The 12,021-nt window shown below is 45.3% G+C and overlaps 1 protein-coding gene across 4 annotated transcripts in view; it reads left to right on the forward strand.

The window, feature by feature from the left end:
- The window catches only part of RRAGD (Ras related GTP binding D), a 197,754-nt gene that overhangs the window by 100,532 nt on the left and 85,201 nt on the right, over positions 1 to 12,021 (forward strand). For all 4 annotated transcript variants that reach the window (XM_078648275.1, XM_078648274.1, XM_078648276.1 and 1 more), the window contains exon 2: positions 1,235 to 1,530. In XM_078648275.1, the coding sequence (XP_078504401.1) occupies positions 1,235 to 1,530 (296 nt within the window). The remainder of the gene's footprint in view (positions 1 to 1,234; positions 1,531 to 12,021) is intronic.

Below are 12,021 nucleotides of genomic sequence, written 5' to 3' on the forward strand. Positions count from 1 at the left end.
TGAGAACACATAGCGGCCATCTTAAGTCGAATGCGCAAGCGCAAAGATTCCCACCAGAACTGCGAGTACGTCACGTCACGTGATTGTGACCAACGCATGTGCAGAAGAAAACCCCGCCAAGCAGCGGCTATTGTAGTGGCAAATGTATTACGGTTAATAAACACATAGGCAAGCATCACTAGGATGCCCAAAATGTCAGAATAAAGGGGAAATTAGTAAGACAAACATGTTGGTTATATTTTATTACTGTTATGCGAGGTTCTTGAATCAAGCAAGACGCTTTACGTGCGAATTCTTGCTCCATCAACTTTAAAAACGCCTCTTTTATCGAACATTGACCAACGAGGTCCTGTTATCAAGTTACTTGTGGAGTCAATACCAAGAAGGATGAGCTAGGCACATTGAATTGCCGCCTAATTAAAGAGCTGGCACAGTAAAAAAAAGAAAAGGAAAGTGGCATAGTTTGTTCACCTTGTCACTTGTTCTATTTGGAACAGTCACTCTGAGTTGCTAAGCAGAACCGAAGAGGACACGCAGCCACATCGTTTAGGCTCTGAGTGGAGAGCGCACCCTTTACGTTTATTTCCTCCTCATTAGTGATGTGCTCATGTCTTGCTTTTTTATTTAATATTTTATGACAGAATGACCATACAGGTTTAGTGCAAAAAAGGCGCCAACACTGTCAAAGGACTTTAACTAATGACTGGTAGTAATAGGGCCAATATATCATAGATGATTTACCACAAACGTTGATGTCTTTGATAGCTAATTTAATGTAATGCGAAATATGCTGCATGGCTCAACACTTTTAAGGTCCCAAAGGCGAGTCCTATTGGCTATGCCAATGCTTGTTTAGTAATCCTTGTGTGATTAAACTATGATTTCAAGTTACAGTAATTCAAAGTCGTACAGTTCCTGTGCTACACCAAGAATCATATTTTGATGTGATGTGCATTAAAAATACCACTTTTTTTTTTACACTGGCCTACTTGGTAGCATTCTAACCGTTTTATTAAAATTCTAGGCAATGGTTTTAAAATCTTTTTTTAATGTTTTATAGTGTGTAAATGGCTGCTACGTTTAGTTGGCATTACATGTTCTTTTTTTTCTTTTTCTTTTTGCTGTATCTACCAAAGGCAAATCTGTTGGCTTTGACAATGCTTTTTTGATTGAAGTGTTTGCAGTAATCACCATCGGGAACACTCATGGTGTTCTTATAATTTATTTCCTTCAGTGTTGGACTTTACTGACCCCTTCAGTACTGAAGTGAAACCACGAATTCTCTTAATGGGACTGAGGAGAAGTGGGAAGTCTTCCATCCAGAAAGTTGTCTTTCACAAAATGTCACCCAACGAGACCCTTTTTTTGGAGAGCACGAACAAGATCTGTAGAGAGGACGTGTCGAACAGCTCTTTTGTGAACTTTCAGATCTGGGACTTCCCTGGACAGATCGATTTCTTTGATCCCACATTTGACTACGAGATGATCTTCAGGGGCACGGGAGCGCTGATATTCGTCATTGATTCCCAGGTAAGGAGTGTGTGTGTCTTTCTCTTAAGCCAATCAAGGGTAAAATTTCATTTCTGGTACTTTTGACTAAACTAGTTGCTGGCAAACAGATGCAGAAATTCGACTAACGTTTTCAGAGAAAATGATAAAATTCCATGCCTACATTTTCGAGATTATTCCATTATTTGGCAACTTTAAATGCTCATATATTAAGGGGTTTCCATGGCTATAAACCATGTAAAGTTCAATACCTTTTTGTTAAAGTTGGCTTAATCAGGATGGTTCAGCACACTTAATGTATTCTGTAGAATTGCAAGAAAATACCTCAATGTGGTGTTCAACAGATGGCTCCAGATCCCACCAAAGTTAGGCAAATGCAGTCTTTTCTGAGGTCTCATACCTCACAGGTGAGAGCCGTGTTGGAGAACTCCACTCATTTTAGCACGTTTCCCTCGGGTACCTTCCGCACACCCTTGCCACTCTCATGATGTGGATGGAGGAGAGTCCAGGAAAGGCTCCAGAGAGTGGATTTTAAGGTAGGCTATATACACCGTGAAGAATGACTGGGACCCAATTTAAGTGTGTCTCTCTACTGTTCTGATGGCTCACTTGGAGCTGGGTTTAGAACCAAACATCTTTCTGGAAACCCATTCAGAATCCTTTTTTCTGCCAACATCTTCCTTCCCTGTTTATCCTGCTGTATGTTCAGTTCTGTTGTTTGCGCGGAAAAGTGAGCATCTCGGTCTTTGAGTGTCTCTCCCAAACAATATGTCAGAGGTACTTAGTGGCGTTGTACATTTGCAGACAGCCATAAGGTGGCCCATGAGGTGAAGCCAGATGAACATCCATACTTTGGTGTTGGGTATTCGCGTACCTCTTGCAAATAGTTTCCCCCTCTAGAAACGCCCTGTGTTATGCAGATGATGCTTCCATCTCGCAAGACCACCACCGCACATAAACCCAACACCAAAGATAATGGACATGATGTTAAAGCGATAGCCTTCTCGTGCTCTTCGTCAGTGGTTTATCAAGGTTGCAGTAAATCTTATATGAAAGGTAAATGATCCCCGCGTCTCCATACGTTGATGCCCCCAGTATATCATCCCCTGGAACATTGTGTTTTTAGCTTCATCATGAGAAGTGGTATATTTTCGTACAGACCGTATTTACATTATTTTAAAGGAATATTGTGATACGTGGTAAGTTTAAAGCATATTGCGCTTTAACAATGGTGAAAACCAGAGATTGGTTCGGGGCTTACTGTCAAGCAGTATATTTTTTGGAAATGTTTTGTCAAATGATGTAATTTCAAGTACACTGGGCCAGTGTGAATGATTCAAAAGGCATTTTTAAATGAGTGGGATAGACTGTACATCTGGAGTCTATCTGTATAATCTGCACACAACGACAATTTCAGAAAATATAGTGGTTAATGGATATGTTTTAGATTTAGATCAGATCATTAGGCAAAATGGATAGGACTTAAAAAAAAAAGTTCTAGAAGAGATTTCACAGAGTTACAACTGCCGACCACGGCCGGGGGAGTGGGATCCCCGGATTTCAGGGTCAATTGCATGGCTGGTCAACTACAGTGGCTCTCATACTGGCTCATGGGCCGTAATTTGCAGGAACGATCCCAGAATGTTGTCGCAAGGTAGACTGCATGCAAAGTTATATAGCATGCACCCAATTAATAGCGTGGATTCTCCACTATGGCAAACAGCACTGAAGTACTGGAAATATGCTAAAAAATACACACTGCCATGCATACCCTATGCACCGAATACCCCTTTCGTAGGACTACCCATACCATCTGGTGTAGTCACACAGGAACAGATGACAGAATGGGAGGATGGAGGGATAACGACAGTGGGGAATTTGTTTAATGAGGGCATTCTGATGTCCCATATCGACTTCGCAAGTACCAATGGCCTGTCGGACACTCTATTCCTCTTACATGGGGATTATCACATTGCGTGAAACAAATGTGGGCCGCAGATGGGCGAGAGCCGCCCACAATTGAGTTAGTTCATATGGTACATTTAATGGGTAACGGTAGGCATTTAACGAAATGGCTATACACGGGTATAAGAGGGACGTTGGTATCTCCACTGGGGGATTTGCAGGCTAAGTGGGAGGAAGACATGGTAACACACCTTACAGACAAAGAATGGACAAGACGGCAGGCATACCCGTAGACAGTGTCCCGTAATGTGCGATTTAAATGTATACACTATTTGATCATATAGAGGGCATATCTAACGCCAGACAGACTCCACAAGATGTTCTCTGCTTCGCCATCGAACGGTGTGTAGAAGCTGACGCAGGGTTAGTACATATGCTGTGGGTCATGTCCTGCACTGGCACACTAATGGGCACAGATAGCGCAAATACTGACAGAGGTGGAAATACTTGGAACACAGCTAAGAGCTGCCTTTTAGGGTTATACCCTCAACCCAAGGGATAAAAGGTGCAGGCACGCTTTGCCAATCTAGCGTTAATACTAGCGAAGAGGCATATTACCAGTAGGTAGAAGGCGGCAAGATCACCAAACCTAGAGCCTTGGAGGGAGTTAGTGATTAAGTAGAGCCTCGCTGAACGCGCTGCTCTACGTAGGGAAGAGCAAAGGGGACAGAGAAAAATAACGATAGCAATGGCATGGGTTATGCTATGTGAAGCGTTCAAAAGCTGGGAAGAGCCAAAGCAGGTAGTGGAGGTATGATAATTACAAGTTTTTTTTCTCCCTTTTAACACTTGCAATGAATGCTGTTGGGCAGACCTCCCTGTTGGTGCGGACAACTGTGTGAGGGAGGCGGATACTGTTCCTATGATACACTGGTGTATGATGTGGTGTACTGTAGTGGGCTAGCTGTTCTGCTTTTCATATATATCCAATGGCGAATTGTAAAAATGCTACTCTGTTTGATTGTGTGGCTATCTATGGTGTTTCCCAGTTAGCTAACTGTGTGTGTGTGTGTGTGTGTGTGTGGGAGGGGGGGGGGGTGATGGGAGGGATCTAGGGTGATTAATTAGTGTTTACTAAAATTTCAAACTGCGAGCTTACATTCTAGAATGTAATGCACACTAAAAGTGGGTACATATAACATACCATGTTGATGTTAAATAACTATGTGCGCTGTTATTGAGGATTGGCCCTCATGCTCTAATACATGATCTGTGGGGTTTACGAAGGTGTGCCGCATGAGACACATATGTACGGGCAGGGGTACAATTGTTTGTATGTACTGAAAAATTCAATAAAGTTTGTGTAAAAAAAAATTAGAAGAGATTTCGCAGAACAATATTGGAAATATAAACTTTAGATGAACAGTTAGCAGAACACATCAGTGCCAATAGCATGAATCTCAAAAGTAACTCCAGAGAACCTTATTATTATGCCTAATGTTTAATCTTGTACACATGATAGCTATAACCTGAAGTACCTGAGCTAGATTCCCACTCTTGAAGTAATGCACATAATTGTCTAATTTCTAGAATGTCCAGTGTTCACAGTGTTTCAGTGAAGCACGTTTTACCACTTCATTACAACTATGCAGTGGGGCACATTTGCTTGCAATGTCTATAATGCTGCTGTAAAATACACTGTTGCCGAGTTTACACAATGCTTAAAAATACACAACGTTTTCGAGTTTTCACAGTGCTGCAGTAATTATCATTACAGAGCGTATTATGATCTTGTAGTAATCTCTGCACAGAGTCCACCGGCCTGCAGCAACAAGTCGCATAATAGGCCTGAGGGGAATTAACAGCGATGGTAGGATCCCGTGGGACAGGCGTGGACATTTGGCCCAGGCCATTTTTGATGATCTTCTCCAATGTTAAATCTGCATCCGGGTTTCAACACAATAGTCCAGTGCACAGTTCAGCAGTCTGAGCAGTTGGTCGCTCCAAGGCCGGGGCTCTGTAGAAGCTGCCTCCTTACACCTTTACCCCAAGAAGATTTTCATCTGACGACCCTTGATCTAACTTCACTAGTTAAATAGAATCAAAGCTGGAGCAACCCTTGGGATAGAGAATGGGTGGGAAGGATTAGGACATGGTGGTGGAGAACAGAAGAAATAAAATTGCCCGTAAGTGACCTAGGCATTTAATGAGGATAAACCAAAGAGGCATGTCTTGTTCGCTGTGGACCAACCCATCATCAGAAATGAGCCACACCACAGGGCTACGCAAACAATGGCAAAACTCATGGAAAAATAAAAGGTTTGCAGTGGAGCTCAAAACTTTTTGGGACACAACCGTTGCCCACCACATCCAGCCAGAGATTTTTGTCCGACAGTTCAATCCCTACCTTTTCATAGTTTGAAGAGATCCCCGTGTTTATCACTCTACTTGAAGCCACAGGGAAGACTTTAGCTCATTCCCGGCAACATCACTGTTCGAAAAAAAGTTGTCACAATGTTAGTAGGATATTAGTAGGTCAAGGTGTACATCTGAATCTCGTGTTGCATCTAACGTGATCCTAAATTCCATCACCAGTGATGGATAGGAATAAAATATGGCAGAGTAGTGTACTCTTTTTATGGCAGACACCAACTTTGGGAATAAATTTGGACCCACAAGGGCAGTACCAGTCTGTCAACAAAACTCCCAAGCCCAACAATGGCGAATATAGAAGTGCAGAATGTGGCATTGCAGAGTGCAGCGGCATTTACACCGGTTTTTGCTGTCCCAGAGTGCATTTGTATCACAGGCCAGGTCACGTATTAGCAAGCACACATTTTTCATAGATGTGGTGTAGGGTGTGCATGGGAGACTGGTGTGGTGCCAGTCAAATCAGGAAACAACTTTGGTTTACTGCTGGTTGCAAAATACATAGGTGTATGAGCAAAGAGACCATCATGGTGCACAAAACTTCGCCACCTCTGAGGTGACTCATGCTTAGCCCTGGGATGCTCTGTGTGAATGGGGTACTGAGGGATTCAGGCTTCTCCCGCCCCAGAATCTCCTGACTGTGTGGTCCTGTCCCCCTCTCCAAAGGCAGACCGAGGTCTGTCTGCAATAATACTCAGTGGTGGTTTGAACTGCTGCTCCATGTGTCACTGCTGCTGCAGAGCACATTTTAATTATGTGTATGGTTCAGATCTACGTTGGACGCACCCAGTGAGGGCGCACAGTGGCACAAGCTGGCGACCATGTGCTCGGTTATTTAATCCGGCTTTATTGCCACCAGACATTTTTCAGACACCTCCATAAAGTCTCTGCAAAGAGGCTAATTAAAGAAGTCATGCCAATATCAGAGCCTAATATCACATACCTTAACTGCAAAAGCTTTTAGGGAAACCTGAATCAACAATGTCCACTCCCAAGAACGACCTAAAAAGTGATGCCCTTCCCTTTTAACTGCTACACTTACAGACAGAGTTTGCAGCCACATTTGCGAAGAGAGAACTGGAAGCCGCTGGCTGCAGGGATCCAATAGCAGTCCAGATTTCGGAGTAGATGCAAACGTACACACTAGCAGCACACAAGGGTACCACCACTATTATTGAAACCTTCTCTTTCCTGTCGGTAAATATGTTGTGGGGGTGGTAGGTATTTAAAAGATCATCCACCTCGACAGCCAACTCAGGAACCTCAAATCAAAGACTGTGAGAAGTTGGCCTGATATATGATGCTCACTAGTTCTAGTGATCACCTTGTATCAGTCCAAACAACCCTTATGGTGATTGGTTGTAAGTCAACCTTATAGACCAGCTATCCTAATGGTAGCATGGACAAAGCAGTCTTAGGCTAAACTCTTTTGGCATGTGAAGCCAGCTGTTTTACCACAATATAACCCCTTGAATACCAGATGAAAGGACACCACACAGGTTGTTATGAAAATAAACAATATATTTATTAATAACAAACACCTCTGAACTCTTTATGAGATCATAGGGCTAAGCACATGACAATCTCTTAGGAAAAATACGATAAGTTGCACAAAATTACAATGGTGCCCTAGGGGCACGGCAAACCATATACTAAGTAAATGGGTTAAGGAAATCGATAGAAGGAATGGAGCTGTCCAGAGGCTGTAAGATCGCTGGGACTACACTATCCTAACTTTAGGTAAGTAATAGGAGGCCCATGGAACGCGTGTGCAGAGTGTGAACTCACACGCGAGATGCGTAACAACGTCTATGGACAGTACAGTTCAGGAAAAAGGTGAGTATGGACAATCCTGACTGGTTAGGACTAAAACGACTGTGAATCTGGACACTAGGAGAGTTAATCTCCCCTTGAGCACTGAAATGCTCTTGTTACCTCACCCACGGGCTGCGGGTGCATAGGTGCGAAGTCGTGTTGGGTTTCTGCGTTGAAGTCTATGGAGCCTGAAAGAAAAGATGCTGCAGGCGACCAGGAGGAAGATGTCCGGTGTGATCCAAGGGTGGATCAGAGATGCTGAAGACCTGAAAGCAGAGGGGACAATGTTCAAAGTCACTAGCCAGTGACTGGAGTGGAACCAGGAAGGAACCAGATGTCGTCGTCGCGATCAGGTGGAGAGTGGATGCTTGACTCTGCAGCCACGTGGACCAGGAGGTGTCTTCAATGACCAGGATGGAGGCACGAGCTGTCCCACGCGGGCTCTCGCTGTCGGCAGTGTCGGATCCAGATTTGGAGTCAACAGGCCTTGGCAAAGGCAACGCACGCGGTGAGTGGAAAAGGCGTCTGGTGCGGACTAGGAGAGTCCGGGGTGCTCCTCTTTTGGGAGGGAGCAAGGGCCAGTCTGGAGCAACCAGACCAGCAGTGTAGTTTTCAAAGTTCGTCGTCTAGGAGGTCACTAGCCAGCCGGCAAGTGACCAGACAACGCGTCGAGCAGCAAACAAGCAGAAGGGCCCCACGCAGATCTCGTGGAAGCTGGAGGGCTGATCTTCGGTGCAGGAGCTGCTCGGGGCTGGGGCTTCTCAATCCCCAAAGCACTTGGTTGAGTTTACCTCGGGAGTCGTGCTGGAAGCGAAGTGCAGTTTCTCCAAGATGGCCGGTCCCACGTGTCTCGTCGCACCCACGGGTCTCAGCTGTGCTGCAGATGTGAGTTGAGGTCGGAGAGGTCTGGGAATCCGGGTCTCGTCGGGCTCTGAAGTCTGGATCCTCGAGGGAAGACGACAAAGTGAAGCCAATGGACGCTTGATGGTGCCTGCAGTTGCAGGGTGGACACTCCTTGCCCACAAGGGAGATTCTTCCGTCTTCTGTGGAGCAGAACGTCAAAGTCCAGAGTTTCTTCTTGTAAAAAGTTGTTCAGGATAATCTAATTTGGAATGGGACCAGCTCCTACCTTTATCCTGCTAAAGGGGGCTGTACTATGACTAGGTCCCTCCTATGGGTGGGACCAGGAAGGGGGGTGGTTACACCCCCTATCCTTTGTCCGGTTTCACGCCAGAGCTGGGGCAGGGATGCCCCAGCATCTGGTTTCAACCGGTGTATGCACAGGACACCTTGTGTGCCCCAGGCATGTCTCATTCCTTTCAGGCCTGTCCTACCCAATACACAAAATCCTGTCTGGGGTGGTGCTAGCACCTCCCAAGGCAGGAAACCCTTTGTCCAAGCCTCCCTCGCTGGAAGGACTCCCAGCAGCAGGAGGTCAGACTTGTGTCTGTAGTGGCAGCATCCATTTTGTGATGCCAGGCTCGAGTTAACTTTAACCGGGGTTCACAGTTACATACATGTTGTGTCCCTCTAGAAGGGTGGAATGCTACCCCCGTCGCCAGAATTGGCGAGGGGGTAGTATTCCAATTCGTATGACACCTTACTCGACATGTTTTGATAATGTTATACCAGAGTTAGCATTCAACCGCGAGGATGATAATGCACTTAAGAGTATATGGTATAGCATTATCATGGAACAGCTATTAGGACTTGGTTCCGCAAGCTGCAGATGGGCTCAGCTCATGCCAGAGCACCCTCTCACATAATTCCAAGCACTCTGCCTTCAGGATTGATAAGGCCTGCCATAGGAGTGACTGATAGGAATATATGTGTCCGTTTTGGGGTTAGATATAGGTAACTATATCTACAGCAAAGGGTGATTACACCACATTGCCCCAGCTGTTTTACCAGCCAGTTGTGTCTGTTTAGATGACCAGCCAGGGGTGGCATAATCAATGCTTCAGCCCCTGGTAGGCCCTGGGTACACCTATGCCCTGGGTACCTAAGGTACACTGTACAGGGACTGATAAGGTGGCCCAGTACCAATTGGTAAATGCACCTAAAGTACATGGATGTCAATTTAGAGAGAGAACAGCTAGGCTGTGGGTCTGATTAGCAGGCCCACAGCCAGGGAAAGTCGTAAACCAGTGAAGCAAAAAGCAAAAATCTGGGGTGACCATAGGATTGCAGACCCCACTCTCCTACAAAGACCATGGAAGAAGTGCATTGCCCTGGTCAAGAAATAGGTCCACCTTTGCAGTACCGATTTTCTCACAGAAGTAGGACTAATCCCCTCAGAAAGACACAGATCGTTAAAGAAAGAAGGTACCCGGCTCAGACAGTGCACCCTTCTATGGCATGTTGTTAGCGCCAATAGATGCCTGTCTGCCCAGGATTCCCTTCTGCCGTTTGAAGGAGAATCCTGTAAGGGTGCTGCTGTCCATGTCCTAACCTTTAGCATAGTCCCCTATCCCTAGTCTCTGCAGAATGTTATAAGAACCTTAGTGGCTGGCAGGAAGAGCGGAAGAACTTTGGTGAGATTTTAGAGGTACAACCGACACTGTAAGGTTCAGATCCCCTGGACACTGAATCACGTTATTTTCTACACCAGTCTGCAGAGTTGCAGAAGCTGACCTGAATGCGGCCAACCAATTGCAGTTGAAAGATGTGGCCTACAGGGGTAGTGAGAATCAACAGTATGATGGGTGATGATGAACAACCTTTAGTGAGTTAGGTTACATATAGCAGAGTCACTTTTTAAAAAAAAAAATCTTTTTATTAACTGTGCAGAAAACAGTGGTGTATATCACAATCATACAGTGCAGGACTTACAATTGTACCATAGGAAAATCGAAGCAAAAGACAGGAGGTTGTATACCTTAGACCTTACTACAGTTCAACATCATACATTCAGCAATGCAAGTGGTTCGTCAACCCGGGCAGCAGCGGGGGGTTCGCAGATATGACCCCTGTATTAGTTCCTGCTGGACCAGATGCCGACCCATTTCTGTGGACAGCCCCTGGCTACATAAACGTCTTCTCCTGGAGAATGCACCAATCCATGTCTGTTTTCCAGGAACCAATTTTTGGAGGCCCGACAGACTAGCAATATTCAGTTTCGCGATGGCAAAGCCCAGCGTGGCCCAGTTTCTCCCACGAGGTGACAAATCAGTGGGCTCACATATATTCAATAGACACCTCTTCGCCTACACCCGTAGCTCCACCTCCCACACTTCCCGCATGCACTGGTGTATTCGCTGCCAGTAAACCTGGAGCAGTGGACATTCCCATATAATGTTGAAGAATGTCCCTACCTCTCCACAACCCCTCCAACAAAGCCCATCAGCACTGCGGCCCATAAGTTGCAATCTTGTCCCTGAGATGTAGACTCGATGGAGAATTTTCAGTTGACTCAGACGAAGTCTGGCTGATATGGCTACTTCCTTAGGGGACGCTAGCGCACTGTTCCACTCTTCCTCGTCTATTTCTAACTCGTCCGACTCCCACTTTCTTTTAAGGGATTGCAATAAGTCAGGGGAGTTGTTAATCATTTTTTTGTACGTGAGGGAGATGGCGTGTTCGGGGAGGTGGCCAACCAGTAGTCTGTCCTCCAGGGGGGATGAGGCTAGGGGGAGAGTTCCTGGGGGGATGTTGGATTGGAGGGAGTGCCTAGCAGAGTCACTTGTAATGTTCCCTTCCCCTAAACATATTTGCTGGCCAAAGCCTGGTTCTTCAAGCAGCAGCCTGGTCAAATGATGACTTTTAGGTATGGTAAGAACAAGACTCCCAGCTGATACCTAAAAGAAGGCCAAATTAACTCCAAATCCTAGGAGGCGGGAATTACTGTACCTGATTAAAAAAACTGTTTATTTAAAGATTGGCAATTGCTTTCTGTCTGGACATTTCATCAAGGTAGAAGAAAGGTTAATCTTCAAGACTTTCAATGGTCATAAATCTTGCTTGTTTTTATTTGTCAACACCACAGAATACACCTCCCTCTTACTTTCCCTGCCCCAGGACCTAATGTATGCCGCTACATTGTCAGTTTGAGCTCTGTGTGAAAATTCTTCATAGACACTTTGTCAAATATGACCACTTTATGGGTGCCAAAGCAGTTTGATCCAACGGTTTGGCCAGCATGGGATACACCAGGAGGGTCTGTCGGAACTCCTCCCACAAATAGTGGTTACAAGGGGTCCATGAGGCGCAACACAAAATGACCTCTCAGGATCCTTCTGCTAACTGAGAATCAAATCATGAGCAGAGCATTCATTAGTATTTTCACAACCATGTGATAGTTGGATAAATGAAATGGGGCTGTGCCTTATGCAAGGGAAGGGGGTATTGTTCCTGCAGTAAAGG

The sequence above is a fragment of the Lissotriton helveticus genome, chromosome 6, assembly GCF_964261635.1.
Source record: "Lissotriton helveticus chromosome 6, aLisHel1.1, whole genome shotgun sequence".
Lineage (NCBI taxonomy): Eukaryota > Metazoa > Chordata > Amphibia > Caudata > Salamandridae > Lissotriton > Lissotriton helveticus.